Source organism: Myotis daubentonii, chromosome 2, assembly GCF_963259705.1.
Source record: "Myotis daubentonii chromosome 2, mMyoDau2.1, whole genome shotgun sequence".
Lineage (NCBI taxonomy): Eukaryota > Metazoa > Chordata > Mammalia > Chiroptera > Vespertilionidae > Myotis > Myotis daubentonii.
In genome coordinates this window covers 116413743-116432694 of record NC_081841.1, presented here as the reverse complement: position 1 = coordinate 116432694, position 18952 = coordinate 116413743, and the positions used below count along the sequence as shown (strand labels likewise).

The 18952-nt window shown below is 42.7% G+C and overlaps 1 protein-coding gene across 21 annotated transcripts in view; it reads right to left on the bottom strand.

The window, feature by feature from the left end:
• SUPT20H (SPT20 homolog, SAGA complex component) overlaps positions 1-3811 on the bottom strand; it is a 52202-nt gene extending 48391 nt beyond the window's left edge. For 19 of the 21 annotated variants that reach the window (XR_009451312.1, XR_009451313.1, XR_009451314.1 and 16 more), the window contains exons 1-2: positions 3439-3615; positions 1443-1534 (exon numbers count right to left, since the gene is read on the bottom strand). Coding sequence is in view for 14 of the 21 variants with exons in the window: in XM_059684349.1 (XP_059540332.1) it covers positions 1443-1445 (3 nt within the window). In the remaining 7 variants the exon portion in view is untranslated. The other 2 variants (XM_059684351.1, XM_059684350.1) reach the window with 2 other exon arrangements.
• Positions 3812-18952: the final 15141 nt, after the last annotated feature.

The window sequence follows — 18952 nt, the reverse complement described above, 5'->3', positions numbered from 1 at the left end:
AGTCCTAAGGATGAAGAAATCAGATGATTACAAAAATAGCTGGCCTTTTAATTTAAACTGCAATAAAAAACAATCCACATTATCAAACACCTAAAATGTAATAAGTGAAATATATACTTTCAAAAGATTCAGTTAAAATAAATGTTTCGCAATTTATTTTAAAAATCTTATGAGGGTCAGATTCCCAACAAAACTGGGCAAGATGACATTCCTGAGTATAAAACATTTTCCAGCACAAAAACATCATTCTGGATATATATACTTGACAAATACATAAGGTTCTTTTAATTATTTGGTCACAAAACCTTAAAATTTATATAAAAGAATTATAATAAACATAGTCAAATATACACTCTAGGGCAATTTAAAATAGTAAATCTTCTCAAGTAAATATTTCACTTCTGAAATCAAAACTTCAAAAAATTTAGTGAGAGATAACTATATCTATAAATACAAACATCATTTATATACTACCTTCTTCAAATACTTTAGAAAGAAATGATTAGCTAATACAAAATATAAAGCAAGGTGTGAACCTCACTGCAACTGCTCTACTTGTCTCTAATAGAGCAGGGGTAGAGAAGCAAGATCCCAAGGAAGAAGGGAGACAAATGTTTTCTGAGGCTAATTCAACATGGTGGTCAGTGTTTATTTACTCTGTTATTTAAACATTAGAAAGTGTTTTTCCCCCCCTTTGTTTTTAATTTTTAGTTACAAAAGTTAAATGCCCAGCCCTACATATGTTTAGTGACTGTAAGTCAGTGAACAGAAATGTGCCATTAGAAGACTAAAACTGATGTTCTTAAATGTTATTTACAGTAAGCACATTACATTCGTTTAAAATTTTTTTTAATCTAAATTAAGAGAAACTTTAAAATATGAGAAACCCCCAAAACTATCATATTTATACCCATCTTCCTTGCCAATGATTTGGACCATGATAAATAGAAGTACATATTATTTAATGGGTTTTTTTTTTAATATATTTTATTGATTTTTTACAGAGAGGAAGGGAGAGGGATAGAGAGTTAGAAACATCGATGAGAGAGAAACATTGACCAGCTGCCTCCTGCACACTCCCCACTGGGGACGTGTCCGCAACCAAGGTACATGCCCTTGACCGGAATCGAACCCGGGACCCGTCAGTCCCCAGTCTGACGCTCTATCCACTGAGCCAAACCGGTGCGGCCATATTATTTAATGTTTCATAAAGATAAAGACAGGTGGATTATCTGTATAACCTGGATGTAATAATTTTAACACAGAATTGAGATGAGCCCCCTATTTTGTGGAGAAAATTTTGCATGTAATTACTAAGTAATTTCTCAGTTAGGGAACTTGAACAGATTACAAGAGGATTTCTATATCTATAATACAGATATTTTTATGGAAATAAAAGAGAACAATCTAAAACATAAATAACATACTGAGCTGTAGCTTACCATTGTAGTATAAAATAGGGGTCCAAAATGAAAATTTAACTGCGTTGATGAAGTAGGGTGAAAACCATGCCTTTAATATAAATTTTATAGCACTGTAAAAGCAAAACCAAAACCCCCATATTAACATAAAGCTAATAAGAGAAATGATATAATTTAGTAAGTAATAAGAAACATTATTTGAGATATGTTTTTCTAACACACTTTTTAATAATCAGCAATAATGAAATTCATGTGCCACAATCTATCCATTCACGGTTGAAAAGTACACTTTTAACTAGGTAGGGCAAAATACAGTTTGCAAGTTAAAATGATTACTTTCTTCAAAAATATTTAATACCCAGGAGAGAAAAGAATAAAAGTTCACTGTTACTGGTCTCATTGGTTTCTCTAGTAACCACCTTTCCACTGTCCTTGATTGCTCTACAGTTCACTTTACAAATCATACTTTCATCATATCTGCTGATAATTCCCCCAAATACCCTAAAGGCTACATTTTCCAGATGCAGCTGCAGTCGCTCAAGCAAACTGGATACACTCCTGAAGAATCGCATTTAACACAAGGGTTCTCATTCTGGCTGCAAAACACAGTAACCTCAGGAGCTTTAAAAAAATGGAATACCCATGTATCACCCTCCAGTGAGTTTCATTAACTGGTCTGGAGTAGGGCCCAGGGATCAACATTTTTGGAATTCCCCAAGTGATTCAAAGGTGCTGCCAGAGTTAAAGTCCACTGCTGTATGTCTGCTCTGAGAGTGATGCTAAATAAATAAGGCTTACTTTCAATCAAATTCTTTACCTAATTCCTTGTAACCCATGTCTGTCTGTCTATACAGGTGAACTAAAAGCACATCTTCAAATTTCAGAAAATAGTATTTTCCATGTAAAATTCTTTTGGCTTGTTTTGGTGAATCCAAAGCTTAGGTTTTGCCAGTTTAGGTTTATTAAAAGGGGCGGGGGGGGGGGGGGGGGAGGGGAGGTAGAGTGGAGGTGGAGGGAAAAAATGACCCAAACTAGGAATAATCATTAAAAAATGATTAAGACATTAATCCTACTCTTAAAGAGTTTGAGATTTAATATGTGATTCAAGTCAAGATGAAAAATTTGACCAATGAATCTAAAGATGAAATACTATACATACAGGCAAAATGTAAAATTAGATCTCTAATAGCTTCTCAGTCTTTTGGCTAACATCAAGTGTAAAATTAGATCTCTTGTCACTAAACTGGGGGAATGGGGTGAGGAAGGCTTAGTGACTTTAAATTATTTAAGTATTATAGACAAAAACCAATTACTATCACTTACAAACCAAACATTCTTACTTTGTACTGGATATACATACTAGAAGTCTGAGAAAACCATTGTAATCCTCGTCTTTATAGAATAAGGCACTCAGAACCAGTGACTTTCCCAAGGTCACACTAGTGGAATTCAGATCACTAACAATTTTTAATTTTAGACTCTTTCTACTAAATCTTACAACCTTCAGACCAGTCAACCCAGCTTCTGTTTTTAGATTTTTAAAAGCAAAGCATTTAAAATAAAGACCCGATTCTGTTCAGATTAACGTAACTTTTTTCTTAATTTTGCTGTAAGTTTACATCATGGTTATTAAACCACCGTACTGTACTTAATTTAACTTGGAAAATCATGCTAAACATTTTGTATTTCATGTATTGTATTCAGAGAAATACAGTCCCTCCCACACGGTGGTTCCGGGGGATGGCTTCCAGGGGCAGTTATTCACCAAGATCGTTTCTCAACTCTCGGTAACCATGGCGAGAACCAGTAATTAATACAATTGTCACATCACAATCGATTCCATCGATTTCTGTGATAGACCCGAGTTTCCTCCAACTGCTCGAGCTTTTGTAACAACTTAGGCTTTACCTGCAATACGCCGCAACTCAAAAGCGAAGGAACAGCCTTTATTCAATATGGACACCAAGAAACCCGCCCCCAAAGAAGTGCTACGTGAAATTACTGCGCTTCAAAATACCTGTAACTGGAACCCAAAAGTCAAACTAAAGTGAAGAGCGTGCTTCGTGGCACCGTGAAAGTCAACGAAGGTGGCCGCTGGGACGGTGGCTGGCTCAGCTTGGCCCGAGTCTCCGGGAACACCGTCTTCCTTTTCCGGCCTCCGGAAAGCGACGTAACGCTATTCGGGAAGCGGCTCGCTCACCTCTGACCTCGGCCGCCGACTCTCGCGCGACTACCCCGCAGGCTGTGGCCCACTAGTGCCGACCGCCGCTTGGCTGGGACTCGCGAGGGCCAGGGGATTCGCTCCCTGCCGCCACCGCGCACGCCCTCTAGTGGGCGCGGTCCAGGGCCTGTTCCGGGGCTCCCATTTCCGTCCGGCTGCTGCGGGGCGGGCGCTGGCGACAGCGAAAGGAGAAGGTGGAGCTAGAGGACAGGGCGGTTGGGAGCGTGGGTGGCAGGGGGCGTGGCCGCCAGGGTTTGGTTAACACGCTCCACCTCCCACTGTCCTGGTTCATCCTGATTCCAAGCCCTGCAAGCCTAGTCTCCTGGTCCCTAATACGCAGGTAGTGTTACAGGCACCTTTTACAGACTTGGGAGAGGTGTTATCTGTCAGTCCCATGAGTCAGAGGGAGAGGGCTGTCTCCACCTCAATTCTTATCATGTTCACATAAATGAATTTAAAGGAGAGGTCCTGATTGTGTTGTTTTAAAGTGAATTTATTTTTAAAAAATTAAAGTATGCACGTTTATTAAAGAAGCGAGGCAAGCAAACCTATACATCTGGCTTATGCAGTGCAGATGGGCTATAAACCCCTCTGAAGAGCAAGTGGGGTGGGGTTTCTGCCTTATATACCCTCATGTCTATAAGGCTTTTTAAAGTAATTTATACTTTATGATATTATTATTTTTTGTACACTCCAGTGACCAGATATTGCACAACTTACTATGTGATCATCCCAATAAATCCCACACCCCACCTAGTTATTATAATACTAGAGGCCCGGTAAATGAATTCATGCATGGGTGGGGTGCCTCTGGGTGGCCTGCAGGGACTGGATCGAAACCTGCAGTCCAATGCCGCCTGCAGCTCCTACCTGCCTCTCCTGCTCATCCCGGCCTCACCATGGACCCATGCCCAACCAGTCCCTATTGGGAGAGGCTCATGTTGCTGCAGCAGCACTCACCAGCCATGAGCCCTGCATCTAGTAGCCCTCCCAAGGGGAGTGGCCTGTGGGATCTGGCTGAAACTAGATCTGCAACATCCCCTGAGGGGTCCCGGATTGTGAGAGGGCACAGGCCATGCTGAGGGACTCCAGTGGTGCATGATCGGGCCAGGGAGGGACCAAGGGAGGGCTCCAGGGCCTGTCTGGCCCATCTTGCTCAGTCCCGATTGCCTGAACCCCAGCAGCAAGCTAACCTACCAGTCAGAGCATCTGCCCCCTGGTGGTCAGTGCATGTCATAGCGAGCAGTTGAGTAGCCTTAGCATATCATTAGCATATTACGCTTTGATTGATTGGTTGTTCTGCCATCTGGTGTATTTGCATATTACCCTTTTATTATATAGGACTAGAGGCCCAGTGCATGAAATTCGTGCATGGGGGGGGGGGTCCCCTCGGCCCAGCCTGCACCCTCTCCAATCCGGGACTGCTGGCTCCTAACTGCTCACCTGCCTGCCTGCCTGATTGCCCCTAACTTCCCCCCTTGCCAGCCTGATCACCCCTAACCACCTCTGCCTGCTGACCTGATTGCCCCTAACTGCCCCCCCTCCAGGCTGATTACCCCTAACCGACTCTGCTTGCTGGCCTGATAGCCCCCAACTGCCCCCTTGCTGGCCTGGTCACCCCCAACTGCCCCTCCCACAGGCCTGGTCACACCCAACTGCTCCCCCTGCCGGCCTGGTTGCCCCACACAGCCTGCGTTTGGTTGTCCCTCACTAACCCCCCCTGCCAGTCTGGTTGCCCCACACAGCCTGCTGTTTAATCATTTGGTCTTCCCTCACTAACCCCCCTTGCTGGCCTTGTCGCCCCAGGCAGCCTGCTGGTCCTGCACAATTTGCATATTCTTCTATTATTAGTATAGATTATTGACTATATTCCCTGTTTGTTTTTTTAATTCCCCTGTTAGATATCCTGGTACAGATTAACTCTGAAGGTCTCCCTTTTCTTTGTTATGGCTTTTTCAATTTATGAGAAGCACTTGGCAATTAAATCTCGAGACTGTTGGCTTCTCTGTTTAAACAGTGGGATGAGAAAAGACTGCACTCCTCCCCCTCCTCCCTCCTCTCTTCTGCCTTTTAGTTGGTTTTAGAGTGATTTAAATTACGTGTTTCACCCTGGCTGATGTTGCTTAATGGTTAGAGTGTTGGCCCCGTGCACAGAAGGGTCCCATGCTCAATCCTTGGTCAAAGGCATGTGCCGGAGTTGCAGGTTTGATCCCAGGCCCAGGTCAGAGTGCATTCGGGAGGCAACCAATAATGTGGCTCTCTCACATTGATGTCTCTCTATCTCTCTGTCTGTCTGTCTGTCTCTCTCTCTCTCCTTCCCTCCATCTCTTCCACTCTCTCTAAAAATCAATGGAAAAATATCCTTGGGTGAAGATTAACAAAAAATAAAAATAAAGAAATTATGTATTCTCTAGTTGCATTAAGATTCCTCCTCCTCTCCTCCTTCCCTTTCCCCTTCTCTCCTGCATTCTTCTGTGAGGAGAGGTTTTAACCCTTTGTCCTTAAGATAAGGTCCTGCAACAAGCAGCCTGCAAAACTTTTTGGCTTTGTTTAATTTTCCTACCTCAGTTTCCCTATACCACTTGTCCTGGAACTTTGCTAGCTTTTCATTGTCCTGTAACAGTAGGATATGGCTGTTATTTGAGGGGTAGGGTGCCCTGTAGAATTTCTAGGGTGAAAAAACTTGGGACTAGCTTTTGTTGCCCAGCCCATCCAATGGAAAGGGAATGATATGATTCCTACATTTACTAGTCCAAGCCATGTAGCCTTTTTTTTTAAATTGATTAAGTTATTACATATATGTCCTTATCCCCACATTATCCCCTATACCCCCCACTCATGCCCTCACCCCCCTGTTGTCCGTGTCCATTGGTTAGGCCTATATGCTTGCATATAAGTCCTTTGGTTGATCTCTTGCTCTCCTGGTTGCAAGTCTCATGGGGTCCCTTGGAGTTTAGGAGATACTTGCCTGTGAGGCAGGGGTCCTCAAACTATGGCCCACAGGCCACATGCAAATACAAATATTGTATTTGTTCCCGTTTTGTTTTTTTACTTCAAAATAAGATATGTGTAGTGTGCATAGGAATTTGTTCATAGTTTTTTTTAAAACTATAGTCCGGCCCTCCAACGGTCTGAGGGACAGTGAACTGGCCCCCTGTTTAAAAAGTTTGAGGACCCCTGCTGTGAGGAAAGGAGAGACGGAAGGGAATGGGAGGGGCATGCTGGGACTGTCATTGTCAAGGGTTTTAAAGGCTGGGTGTTTAAAGGAAGTCTTAGAGGAAGCCATGTAGCCTTTGATAGTATATCAAGCGCCAATGAATTTAATGTTGAAGGGGAAAAAAAAACCCTCACTGGACAGTTTGTAAAATTCAGAAACTGAATAACAAGCACACATTGCAATATCTGTAATTCTGCACCTTTAAACAACTTTGGTTGTTGGGTTATAAACTTTTTAAAAATGTTACTGAAGTGAAATCCACAGAACATAAAATGAAACATTTTGAACTATACAATTCAGTAGCATTTAGTACATTCACAATGTTGCACAACTATCAACTCTATCTAGTTCCAGATTATTTTTGTCATTCCCATTAAGCAGTTATTCTCTTTTCTTTCCTCTTCCAGGGCCCAGCAAATACCAATTCCTTTCAGACTCTCAGACTCTATGGTTTTACCTAATCTGGATAGTTCACATAAATGAAATATGTGACCTTTTTGTGTCTCACTCAGCATAATGTTTTACAGATTCATCAACCATATAGCAAGTATCAATATTTCATTCCTTTTTATGGATAATACTAGGGGCCCGGTGCACGAAATTCGTGCACTGGGTGTGTGTGGGGGGGAGTGTCCCTCAGCCCAGCCTGCCCCCTCTCACATACTGGGAGCCCTCAGGCGTTGACCCCCATCACCCTCCAATCGCAGGATCGGCCCCTTGCCCAGGCCTGACGCCTCTGACAGAGGCGTCAGGCCTGGGCAGGGGACCCTCATTTCCCCCCATCACTGGTTCTGCCCCCAGCCCCCTCCGATTGCTGGCTCTGACCCTTGCCCAGGCCTGATGCCTCAGCCAGAGGCGTAGACCCCCATCACCCTCTGATCACCTGATCGGCCCCTTGCCCAGGCCTGATGCCTCTGCCAGAGGTGTCAGGCTTGGACAGGGGAACCCCATTTCCCCGCGATCACTGGCTATGGCCCCCGCCCAGGCCTGAGGCCTCTGGCCCAGGAATCATGCCTGGGCAGGGGACCCCCATCTCCCTCTGATCGCTTGCTCCACCCCCCACCCAAGCCTGACGCCTCTGACCCAGGCTTCAGGCCTGGGCAAGGGGACCATCATATCCCCCCAATCCCCGGCTCCGCCCCCCACCCAAGCCTGATGCCTCGGCCAGAGGAGTTGACCCTCATCACCCTCCGATCACCAATCACCGGATCGGCCCCTTGACCAGGCCTGAGGCCTCTGGCAGAGGTGTCAGGCCTGGGCAGGGGACCCCCAGCTCCCCACAGTTGCAGGCTCCGCCCCTGCCCAGGCCTAACGCCTCTGGCTGAGGCGTCCGGCTGGGGCAGCGGGGACCCGCAGCTGCAGTGGCCCCACGATCGCGGGCTCTGCTTTAGGCCCAGGCAAGGGATCCCTAGCTCCAGGGACTACCAACTTCGACTGTGCCCAGCTCCCATCGCTGGCTCCACCCCTACTTCCTGCTATCACTGGCCAGGGCGGCAAAGGCGCCTGATTCTCCATTCATGGCTGGGGGGCAGGGCAAAGGCAGCCCCAGGGCCACCTTTGCCCTGCCCCCCAGCTCTTAGCTCCCCCCTGGGTTTCCGATCACTGTCAGTGGCAGGGGGCTTCTTCCTGCTTTCCCTTTCGCCTCCCTGCATTGTGCCTACATATGCAAATTAACCGCCATCTTGTTGGCAGTTAACTGCCAATCTTAGTTGGCAGTTAACTGCCAATCTTAGTTGGCAGTTAACTGCCAATCTTAGTTGGCAGTTAATTTGCATATAGCCCTGATTAGCCAATGAAAAGGGTATCGTCGTACGCCAATTACCATTTTTCTCTTTTATTAGTGTAGATGCTATTCCACTATATGTATATACCACAATTTTATCCATCTATCCATTCATGGACATATGGATTATTTACACTTTTGAGCTGTTGTGAATAATGTTGCTATGAATGCTTGTGTGGAAGTGTGTCAATTCTTTTGTGTATATTCTATTAAAGAAAACTAGAGGGAGATGGAAGATGGCACCCAACAGGACAGCATTGAGAAAGAATGTGAGTGAGTGAGAGAGCGAAAGGGGAGTGCATAGACGTGTGGGGTATGTGTATATGTGTGAGTGAGGGACAGTTATATTCCGCAGGACTGTTGGGGACTGGCAGACCAGGCTCCCCTAGCCAGGCAGCCTCTACTACCACTGCAATCTCTCCCATGGCAGCTGGCTCTGCCGCAGAGAATGCACCATCTTGAAGGGGAGCGTGGCGGTGACTGGGACCCAAGCTTCACCTACACCTGGGGAGACCTCAATTACCTCCTGGGACCCTACAGCCACATCACCCAGGGACCACCTGCTGGCTGCCAACTCACAGGCACCGCGACTCCAGCCTCCCGGGCCACAGGCTCCTAAAAAGTTTGTCCAGAGGGAGACAAAATGGCAGCCTAATAGGTGGACAGGTCCAGTGGCTTCTCACGGAACAGATAGGAGAAACAACTGAATCGAATAATATCCACCCGGAATTGGTGAATTAAACCCATCTATCCATGGATAGAAAGATCAAAGGTCACCTGGAGAGAGGTGGGATCGGGGATCGGGGATCTGGGCTAGAGAGAGAAATGTGCACAGCTGGGAATAGAGTGTCAGAGGGAGACTGCACTGCACCAAGTCCACATACATTGCGGACACGTGTAGTGCTCGACCGTGGAAGGGTGTCCACAGAGCTGCTGGCAGCGGGGGATTCTAGATCTAAGCCCACAGCCATAGGAGGCTGTGCCCAGAAAGGCAGCCTGAAGTTCTTCACCAGCTGTGCAGTGCTGGGTGGGAGTGGGTGTGGCAGGGGGGGGGGGGAGAGAGATGCACAGTGATGCGATTGCTCTGTCTTTATATTTTCCTTGCTTTTACCTGCTAACCCCAGAATCTTTCGATTACAAACATTCACCTAGGCTGCAGTGCAGCAGAAGGTGGTTTTGTGGAAGCTGGGGAACAAAATAGGGACAGGCAATCAGGAAGCCAGCTTTGGGACAGTCTGATCCCTCCAAACCTGAATAGACATTTTTCTCCTGAAGACCAGGCCCCTCCAAGCAGCGCAGCCGCACCCAGTCTTGAGCTCGGTAGGGAAACAAAGATTTGAAATACCCCCAGGGAGCCCTCCTGGACTGAGTTGAAGGGTCATTTGGTCCAGGAAACTAATACAGAAACACTGCCACCTAGAGGCCATGTCAAAGTAGACACGTGTAAACACGACTTAAAGCAGGCAGACAAACAAAGTGGTCAGATTGGTCCTGGCTGGCTGAAACCAAGGCAGTGGCATCTGATGCAGAGGAGCAGTGGATCGCTGGGAGCTTCAATATGGTGCTGGCTATCTACCAGGAAGCTGAGATGTGGCAGACAGAACAGTGGAGAGGGGTCTTAGACCAGGCTCCTCAGGACATTAAATACTCAGCTGAAGCAAGCAAACTTCATTACTTCACTTTTTTTTATCTTTTACTTAAGAAACTAAAAAAAAAAATTCTTTTCTTTATTGTATTATTTTAATTATTATTATTATTATTATTATTATTATTATTATTATTATTACCATTAGAGGCCCAGTGGTAATAATAAAAGATTTGTGCACCGGTGGGGTCCCTTGGCCTGGCCTACAGAGGATCCGGCAGAGGCCAGCAGTCCAACATCTCCCGAGGGATCCTAGAGTGTGAGAGAGCACTCTGCAAAGTTGTTGTGGCTTGGCAGCTCCCGCATTGAGCATCTGCTCCCTGGTGGTCAGTGCACATCATAGCTACCAGCCAGTCAGCCAGTCAGCCAGTCAGCCAGTCGACTCGTCATTTAGGCATATATATATATATATATAATTTATTTATTTTTAGATTACTGTTCTACATTCTATTTTTATTTTATTATTATTTTATATTTTTATCATTATTTTAATCTAATTTTTTCCTTTATGCTAACCCTTTCTTCCTCACTTCCCACTTTTTCATCCTGTTTCTCTTTTCATGTTCCTGCTTTAGTTTTTCGCTCTCCTTTCTTTTTACTCCTTGTTAAAAATTGATATTCGTTATCTGCTCTATTGATGCATTACTATATAGTAATCTCTGTTGACTTACTCATATATCTAATTTCCTCTCCCCTGCTCCAAGTTCATGCACCCTTCTCTTTTCTCTTTTTTTGCTAGCCAATTTTTTTCCTTATTGGTGTTGTTTTTTGATTATTTGTTAGTTTTTGTTTTTTATTTTATGGTTTTGTTTTTCCTCTCCTAGCTTGTTCTCTTCTTCTACTGATACCTTAATTACTTTCACTCACCAACTCAGGCCTATCTGCTCCCTACTCTAGTCTCCTTTTCCAAAAATTGATGAATGTATAGATAGATAGATTAAAGAAAGGGGAAATTTATTATTATTGTTATTTTATGTATATAAATATGTATTTTTAATATGTTTTTAATTATTATTATTAAATTATTATTTTTATTGAGTATTTTGCTTTTTTTCTTCTTATACACTCATTCTCTTTCTATCTCCTCTATACTGAATCCTGGCCATTCCCCCATTCATTCAATTCCTTTACCTTACATTCTAGAAATAAGCACTGCCTCTTCAGATTCAGCTCCCCTCCTTTTTTTCTGGGAATTTGTTGTTTGCATTTTTTGGATTAGTTGTTGGTTTTGTGGAGGTTTCCCAGCATATATGTTTATTTATTTTTTTAATTTTCCCTTTCTCTTTTCTTCTTTTTCTTTTCTCTCTTACCTTTTTTTCATTTTCTCAATATCATTTTTGCATGCTTTTCTCTTCCTTAATTCTCTTTTCTCTGGTGGTCACCCTTATTTGGGGTTATTGGTGTTGTGAAAACACTTGTATTTTATTCCCTCTGTGTTGTGTCTTCTCGAGTTGTATTTTGTACCTTTTGGTCAACATGGTAGACAGTGAGCCACATAACCAGATGCCCTGAAAGGAGTGAAAATGGGGAGACAAAGAAACAGCTGCTAGATGAAAGAAAAGGAGGAGTCACCAGAAATGGAAGTAAACAAAATGGAGGCAAGCAATTTATCAGAGAAAGAATTCAGAGCAATGGTCATAGGACACTGAAAAGGATGGAAGATAAATTCAACAACATGTGTAAGAATCAAGAGGAAATGAAGAACCAAGAAGAAATTAAGGATGACTTAGCTGCAATAAAGAACACAATAGAAAGCATAAATAGTAGACAAGAAGAAACTGAGGACCACATCAGTGAGCTAGAAGACAAGGTAGGAAAAAACACCCAAGCAGAGCAGCAACTGAAAAAAAAAAACTTAAAAAACAGGAGGAGAGCCTAAGGGAGCTTTGGGACAACAAAAAACAAAACAACATCTGCATAATAAGGTTGCCAGAAGGAGAGAAAACCGAGCAGAGAATATAAAAACTGTTTGAAGAAATAATGGAAGAAAATGTCCCTGATATTGGGAAGAAAAACCTCCCAAAAGTCCAAGAAGATAGTCCCAAACAACATGAACCCAAAAAGACTGACATCAAGACACATAATAATTAAATTGGCAAACACCTACGACAAAGTAAGAATCTTAAAGGTTCCCAGAGAAACACAGAAAGTTACCTACAAGGGATCTCCCATTACACTATCAACTGATTTCTCAACAGAAACACATCAAGCCAGAAGGGAATGGGATGAAATAAACATAGTGATGCAAAGCAAGGGACTGAATCCAAGAATACTATACGCAGCAGGTTATCATTCAAAATTGAAGGTGAAATCAGGAGCTTCACAGACAAAAGAGGGCTAAGAGAGTTTATTACCACCAAGCCAGCAATGCAAGAAATGCTAAAGGAACTTCTGTAAAAAGAAGAACTAGAAAGGGAAGAAGGAACACAGGCATAAAGAATAAAAATGGTGCCAAACAAGTACCTATCAATAATAACCTTAAATGTAAATGGATGAAATGCTCCAATCAAAAGACATAGGGTAGCTGAATGGATAAGAAAACACCACCCAAATATCTGCTGTCTACAAGAGACCTACCTCAGAACAAAAATCACAAAGACTGATAGTGAAGGGATGGGAAAAAAATTTCAGGTGAATGGAAATAAAAAAAAAAAAAAAAAGCTGGGGTAGCAATACTTATATCTGACAAATTAGACCTCAAAGTGAAGGCCATAACAGGAGATAAGGAAGGCCACTTCATAATACTAAAGGGAATAATTTAACAAGAGGATATAACGCTAGTAAACATATATGCACCTAATATAGGAGCACCCAAATACATAAAAAAAAAAAAAAAACTTCTGGAAGATATCAATGGAGAGATTGACAGCAATACAATCATAGTAGGGGACTTTAGTACCCCATTGACACAACTGGATAAACAAAAAATCTAAACAAAAATCAGCAAAGAAACATCAATCCTAAATGACACACTAGATCAGATGCACTTAATTAAAATCTTCAGAACATTTCACACCAAAGCTACAGAATATACATTCTTCTCAAGTGCACATGGGATATTTTCAAAGGTAGACCACACATTGGGACACAGGAAAAAGTCTCTTCAAATTCAAGAAGATAGAAATCATATCAAGCATCTTCTCAAACCACAATGGCATAAAACTAGAAATCAACTACAATAAAAACAATGAAAAAAAATCAAACACTTGGAGGTTAAATAGCATGCTATTAAACAATGAATGGATAAAATGAGATCAAGAAAGAAATTAAAAAATTCCTGGAAACAAATGAAAATGAACACACAACAACCCACAATCTCTGGGACACTGCAAAAACAGTACTGAGGGAGACGTTCATAGCACTACAGGCCTACCGCAAAAAAAAAAAAAAAAAAAAAAAAACAATAAGAAAAATGAACAATAAACTACTTAACCCTATCAACTTAAAGAACTAGGAAGAGAACAACAAGAAAAGCCCAGAGTAAGTAGAAGGAAGGAAATAATAAAGATAAGAGCAAAAATAGATGAAAAAAAAATTACAAAAATCAATGAAGCCAAGAGCTTGTTCTTTGAAAGGATAAACAAAATTGATGAACCATTAGCCAAACTCATCAAGAAACAAATATAGAGGACCCAAATAAATAAAATCAGAAACGAAGTAACACTGACACAACAGAAATAGAAAGGATTGTAAGAAAATACTATGAAAAAGTATATTCCAACAAGCTGGACAATGTGGATGAAATGGACAAATTCCTAGAAAAATACAATCTCCCAAAACTGAATCAGGAAGAATTAGAAAACCTGAATAGGCCAATAACAACTGATAAAATAGAAGCCAGTATTCAAAAAATCCCAGCCAACAAAAACCTGGGTCTGGACAGCATCACAGGAGAGTTTTACCAAACACTCATAGAAGAACTAAAGAAATTAAAAAATTGGTTGTTAAATGTTGGAGTCTCAGCCTATTTGCATATTCCTCTATTATTAGTATAGATATGAAGTTAAAAATTTTTAAATTTTGTTATCAAGCCTCCATGTGGCATAAACCTACAGAGCCAGCAAACCCATGTCATAACTATTACTATGATCTCTAATAACCAGTTATATGTTGGGTTAATGCATTTAGGTTTAGACATATCAAATGGTTGGGTCATTTGCTATATTTCTAATGTGAAAGGCTAGGGGGAGTCAATAGATACTCTAAACTCATGCTTGCTATCGAAAATTTTTACTCCTTGCTGATTCATTACTTGGCCTCAGAAAACCATTATCATCCTTGGCTGTTTGGAGAGATAATTTACCTCATATGGAGAAGCACTTTAGTCCAGAGGGAGTAGTGTTATTAGCCTGCATCTCAGAAATACTTTTGTTTTTTAGTGCTGATAGCTTCTTTCAACTGCCCAGAGGACTAATCATCTTATTTATACTAATAAAAAGGTAATATGCTAATTAGACCAGACATCTTCCAGACATCCTTCTGGACAAAGCCATAGTGGTGGGGCCAAGGCAGAGGTGGTTAGGGGCGATCAGACTGGCAGGGGAGAGCAGTTAGGGGCGATCGGGCCTGCAGAGGAGCAGTTGAGGGCATCAGGCAGGCAGGCAGAGTGGTTAGGGCTATCTGGCAGGCAGGCAGGTGAACAGTTAGGAGCCAGTGGTCCCGGATTGTAAGAAGTGTAAGCATAAATCCAATGACATAATATAATGTTTGTATTCAAAGCAATTAAGTTACCACTTCAATTTCTGCTCTGTAAGATAAATTGCAGTAAGAAACTCTGAAAAGAGCCCTGGCCAGTGTGGCTCAGTTGAATGGAGCATCATCCAGCACACTGAAGGGTCATGAGTTCAATTCCCGGTCAGGGCACTTACCCAGGTTGTGGGTTCAATTCCTGGTCAGGGTGCATACAGGAGGCAACCCAATTGATGTTTCTCCCTCTCACTCTCTTTTCCTCTTTCTCTCTCCAGTCAATGAAAAACATTTCATTGGGTGAGAATTGAAAAAATAAAAACAAGAAAAAACTCTGTAAGAAAATGGACAAAGACCTTGAATAGACATTTTTCAAAATATGTACAAATGACCAATAAACATGAAAATATGCTCAATATGACTAATTATTAGGGCAATGCAAATAAAAACCACAGTAAGATACAACTTCACTTCCATTGGGGTGGCTTATATCAAGAAAACAGAAAATAACAAGTGGAGATATTAGAATCTTTTGACATTGCTGGTGGGCATGTAAATTGGTACAGCAATTGTATAAAACAGTATGGTGTTTCCTTTAAAATTTCAACATAGAATTACTAGGAGATGCAGCAATTCTACTTCTAGGTATAGTCCCAAAATAATTGAAAGCGGACACTTGAACAGATATTTTTACACCAATGTTCATAGTAGCATTATTTACAATAGCCAAAATGTGGGAACAACTACAATGTCCATCAGCAGATAAATACTTTAAAAATGTGGTATAATACATACAAAGGAGAATTTTTCAGCTGTAAAAAATGAAGTTCTGGGAGAAACTAAGATGGCGGCATAGGGAAACACCGAAATTGCTGCCTCCTACAACAACTTCAAAACACAATAAAAAGACAAAACGGACATCATCCAGAACTTACAGGAAGGCTGGCAGAGTGGAAATTCTACAACTAGAAGGAAAGAGAAAAGCACATTGAGGGTCAGGAGCTGCGGAAGTAAAGTGCAAAGGTACGGAGGCTCGAGAGTGCGCGGAAAGGGGCTGGTACCTGAGGACGCGGCTGTCTTTTTGAATTGGGAGGGAGTCACAAGCTCCCGACTGCTCTGAACTCCGGTTCCGGGAAGTCTCTGGGGACCCAGGGCTCATACAGGGAGAAACTGGACTGCCTGGCAGCGGGCAGAACTCGGAACTCGAGGGCAGCTTTCCCCCACACGTGCTTGCAGCAATTAAATTATCAGGACACTGAGACACACGCGGCCCCTTAGGGCAGGGCTGAGAATCCGCCATAGTTCCTTGCTCCACCCTTTGATTCCCTGAGACCCCGCCCCACCCAGGTTGCGGCAGAGGCTTTTGCATATGAATGCCCTGGCCCTTTGCAACCTGAAAATTACCTAAGAAACTGCAGCTGGGCCACAGACCCAGAACTTCCAAGAGAAGGCCCAAGGCCCCACAGCAGCTTTCATTGCTTCACAGCTGGGCCTCATCAGGGCACCTCCAAACTCCAAAAAAGGAAGGGGAATCTGCAGTTCTCTTCATAGCTCCTGCTGGGTAACCTCCAAGAGCCAGTGTACCCAGTTGTCAGAGGGGGACCACCCGGATTACAACTCCTCAGATCCATAAGGGACACACCCACGGGGCAGACTCAGTGAGCACCAAAGCCCCACTGAAGCAAGTCTTGCCCCAGAAGGGTGTCTTCAGTACAGAAGTTCTCCCACTGCAGACACAGCCAATTCTCAATGCCAATTGGCCTGGAGGTCAATTCCTCCCAGTGATCCTACAACAATCAAGGCATAACTACAACAAGACTGTGCAAAAAGCCCACAAGGGGGTGCACCAAGAGTGTCCACCTCAGGTAACTGGGGAGGCTGAGCCACTGGGCCCTACAGGACACCTAGCACACAAAACCACTCTACCAACACAGGGAAGCATAAAAAAATGCAGAGACAAAGAAACAGGTCACAAATGACAGAAATGGAGGAAAGCAAACGACTGGATATAGAGTTCAAAACCACATTTATAAGGTTTTTCAAGAATTTTATGGAAACCGTCGATAAATTTAGTGAGACCCTCAAGAAATCTAGTGAGACCCTCGAGGATATAAAAAAGGACCAACTAGAAATTAAGCATACACTGACTGAAATAAAGAATAATATACAGAGATCCAACAGCAGACAAGAGGATCCCAAGAATCAAGTCAAAGATTTGAAATACAAAGAAACAAAAAATACCCAACCAAAAAAGAAAAAAGAAAAAAGATTCCAAAAATATGAAGATAGTGTAAGGAGCCTCTGGGACAACTTCAAGCGTACCAACATCAGAATTATAGGGATACCAGAAGAAGAGAGAGGGCAAGATATTGAAAACCTTTTTGAAGAAATAATGACAAAAAACTTCCCCTACCTGGTGAAAGAAATAGACTTACAAGTCCAGGAAGCGCAGAGAACCCCAAACAAAAGGAACCCAAAGAGGACCACACCAAGACACATCATAATTAAAATGCCAAGAGCAAAAGACAAAGAGAGAATCTTAAAAGCAGCAAGAGAAAGACAGTCAGTTACCTACAAGGGAGTACCCATACGACTGTCAGCTGATTTCTCAACAGAAACCATGCAGGCCAGAAGAGAGTGGCAAGAAATATTCAAAGTGATGAATAGCAAGAACCTACAACCAACATTACTTTATCCAGTAAAGCTATCATTCAGAATAGAAGGTCAGATAAAGAGCTTCACAGATAAGAAAAAGCTAAAGGAGTTCATTACCACCAAACCAGCATTATATGAAATGCTGAAAGGTATTCTTTAGGAAGAGGAAGAAGAAAAAGGAACTCTTACCATTTGCCACAGCATGGATGGAACTGGAGAGCGGATAAATACCACATGATCTCACTCATTTGTGGAATATAATGAACAACATAAACTGATGAACAAGGACTGATCCAGAGATGGAGAGGCATTGATTGGACTGTCGGGCCTTGGAGGGAAGGTAGGGGAGGGTGGGGGTAAGGGGGAAAGATCAACCAAAGGACTTATATGCCAGCATATAGGCCTAACCAATGGACAGGGACAACGGGGGGGATGGGGGGTGAGGGCATGAGCGGGGGGGGGGGGGGTGGTAGGGGATAACGTGGGGATAAGGACACATATGTAATATCTTAATCAATAAAAAATATATTTAAAAAAATGAAGTTCTGTTTTATACTACTACATTCATAAACCTTGATAACATTATGCTAAGTGAAATAAGTTAAACACAAAGGACAATTATATGATTCCACTTAATGAGGTACATCAAGCATGTCAAACTCAAAGGCTAACACGGGCCAAATAAACAAGGTTTAAGTTTATGTGGGTTGCAAAAAACCAAAAGCTTCAATTTTCATAGAAACGTAGGTTTATTTCAATAGAGACATGCTGAATACAAAGGGCTGAAATAAATAAGTAATCTATATATATAAAAGCCCAAGCAACCATTATGACTGAACAACCGAAATGACTGGAACGGCTGATTGACCAGTTGCTATGACGTGCACTGACCAACAGGGGGCAGATTCTCAATGCAGGAGCTGCCCCCTGGTGGTCAGTGCACTCCCACAGCCAACCTCCCGCAGCCGGCCAACCTCTCATGGCCCCTATCCCTGGCCAGCCAAGCTCCCACGACCCCTTCCCCCTTTTCCCAGGCCCTGCCAGCCCCAATTGGTGTGGATCAGGACTTGGCAAGATGCTCAAATTAACCCCAATTGCCTGCCAGGCCGAGGGAACCCACCTGTGCACGAATTTGTGCACCAGGCCTCTAGTCATTAACATAAAATAATAGAACATTTTAATAAAAATTAATATTTTTTCTTGAATGTTAACTTACCAGACACTGAATAACCGCACAAATTAATAAGCATAATGCAAATAAACCTATTTTTCTTGTTCTCCAAAAGCAAATTTTTTTTTTTTTGTGGCGGTGGTGGGAGCCTCT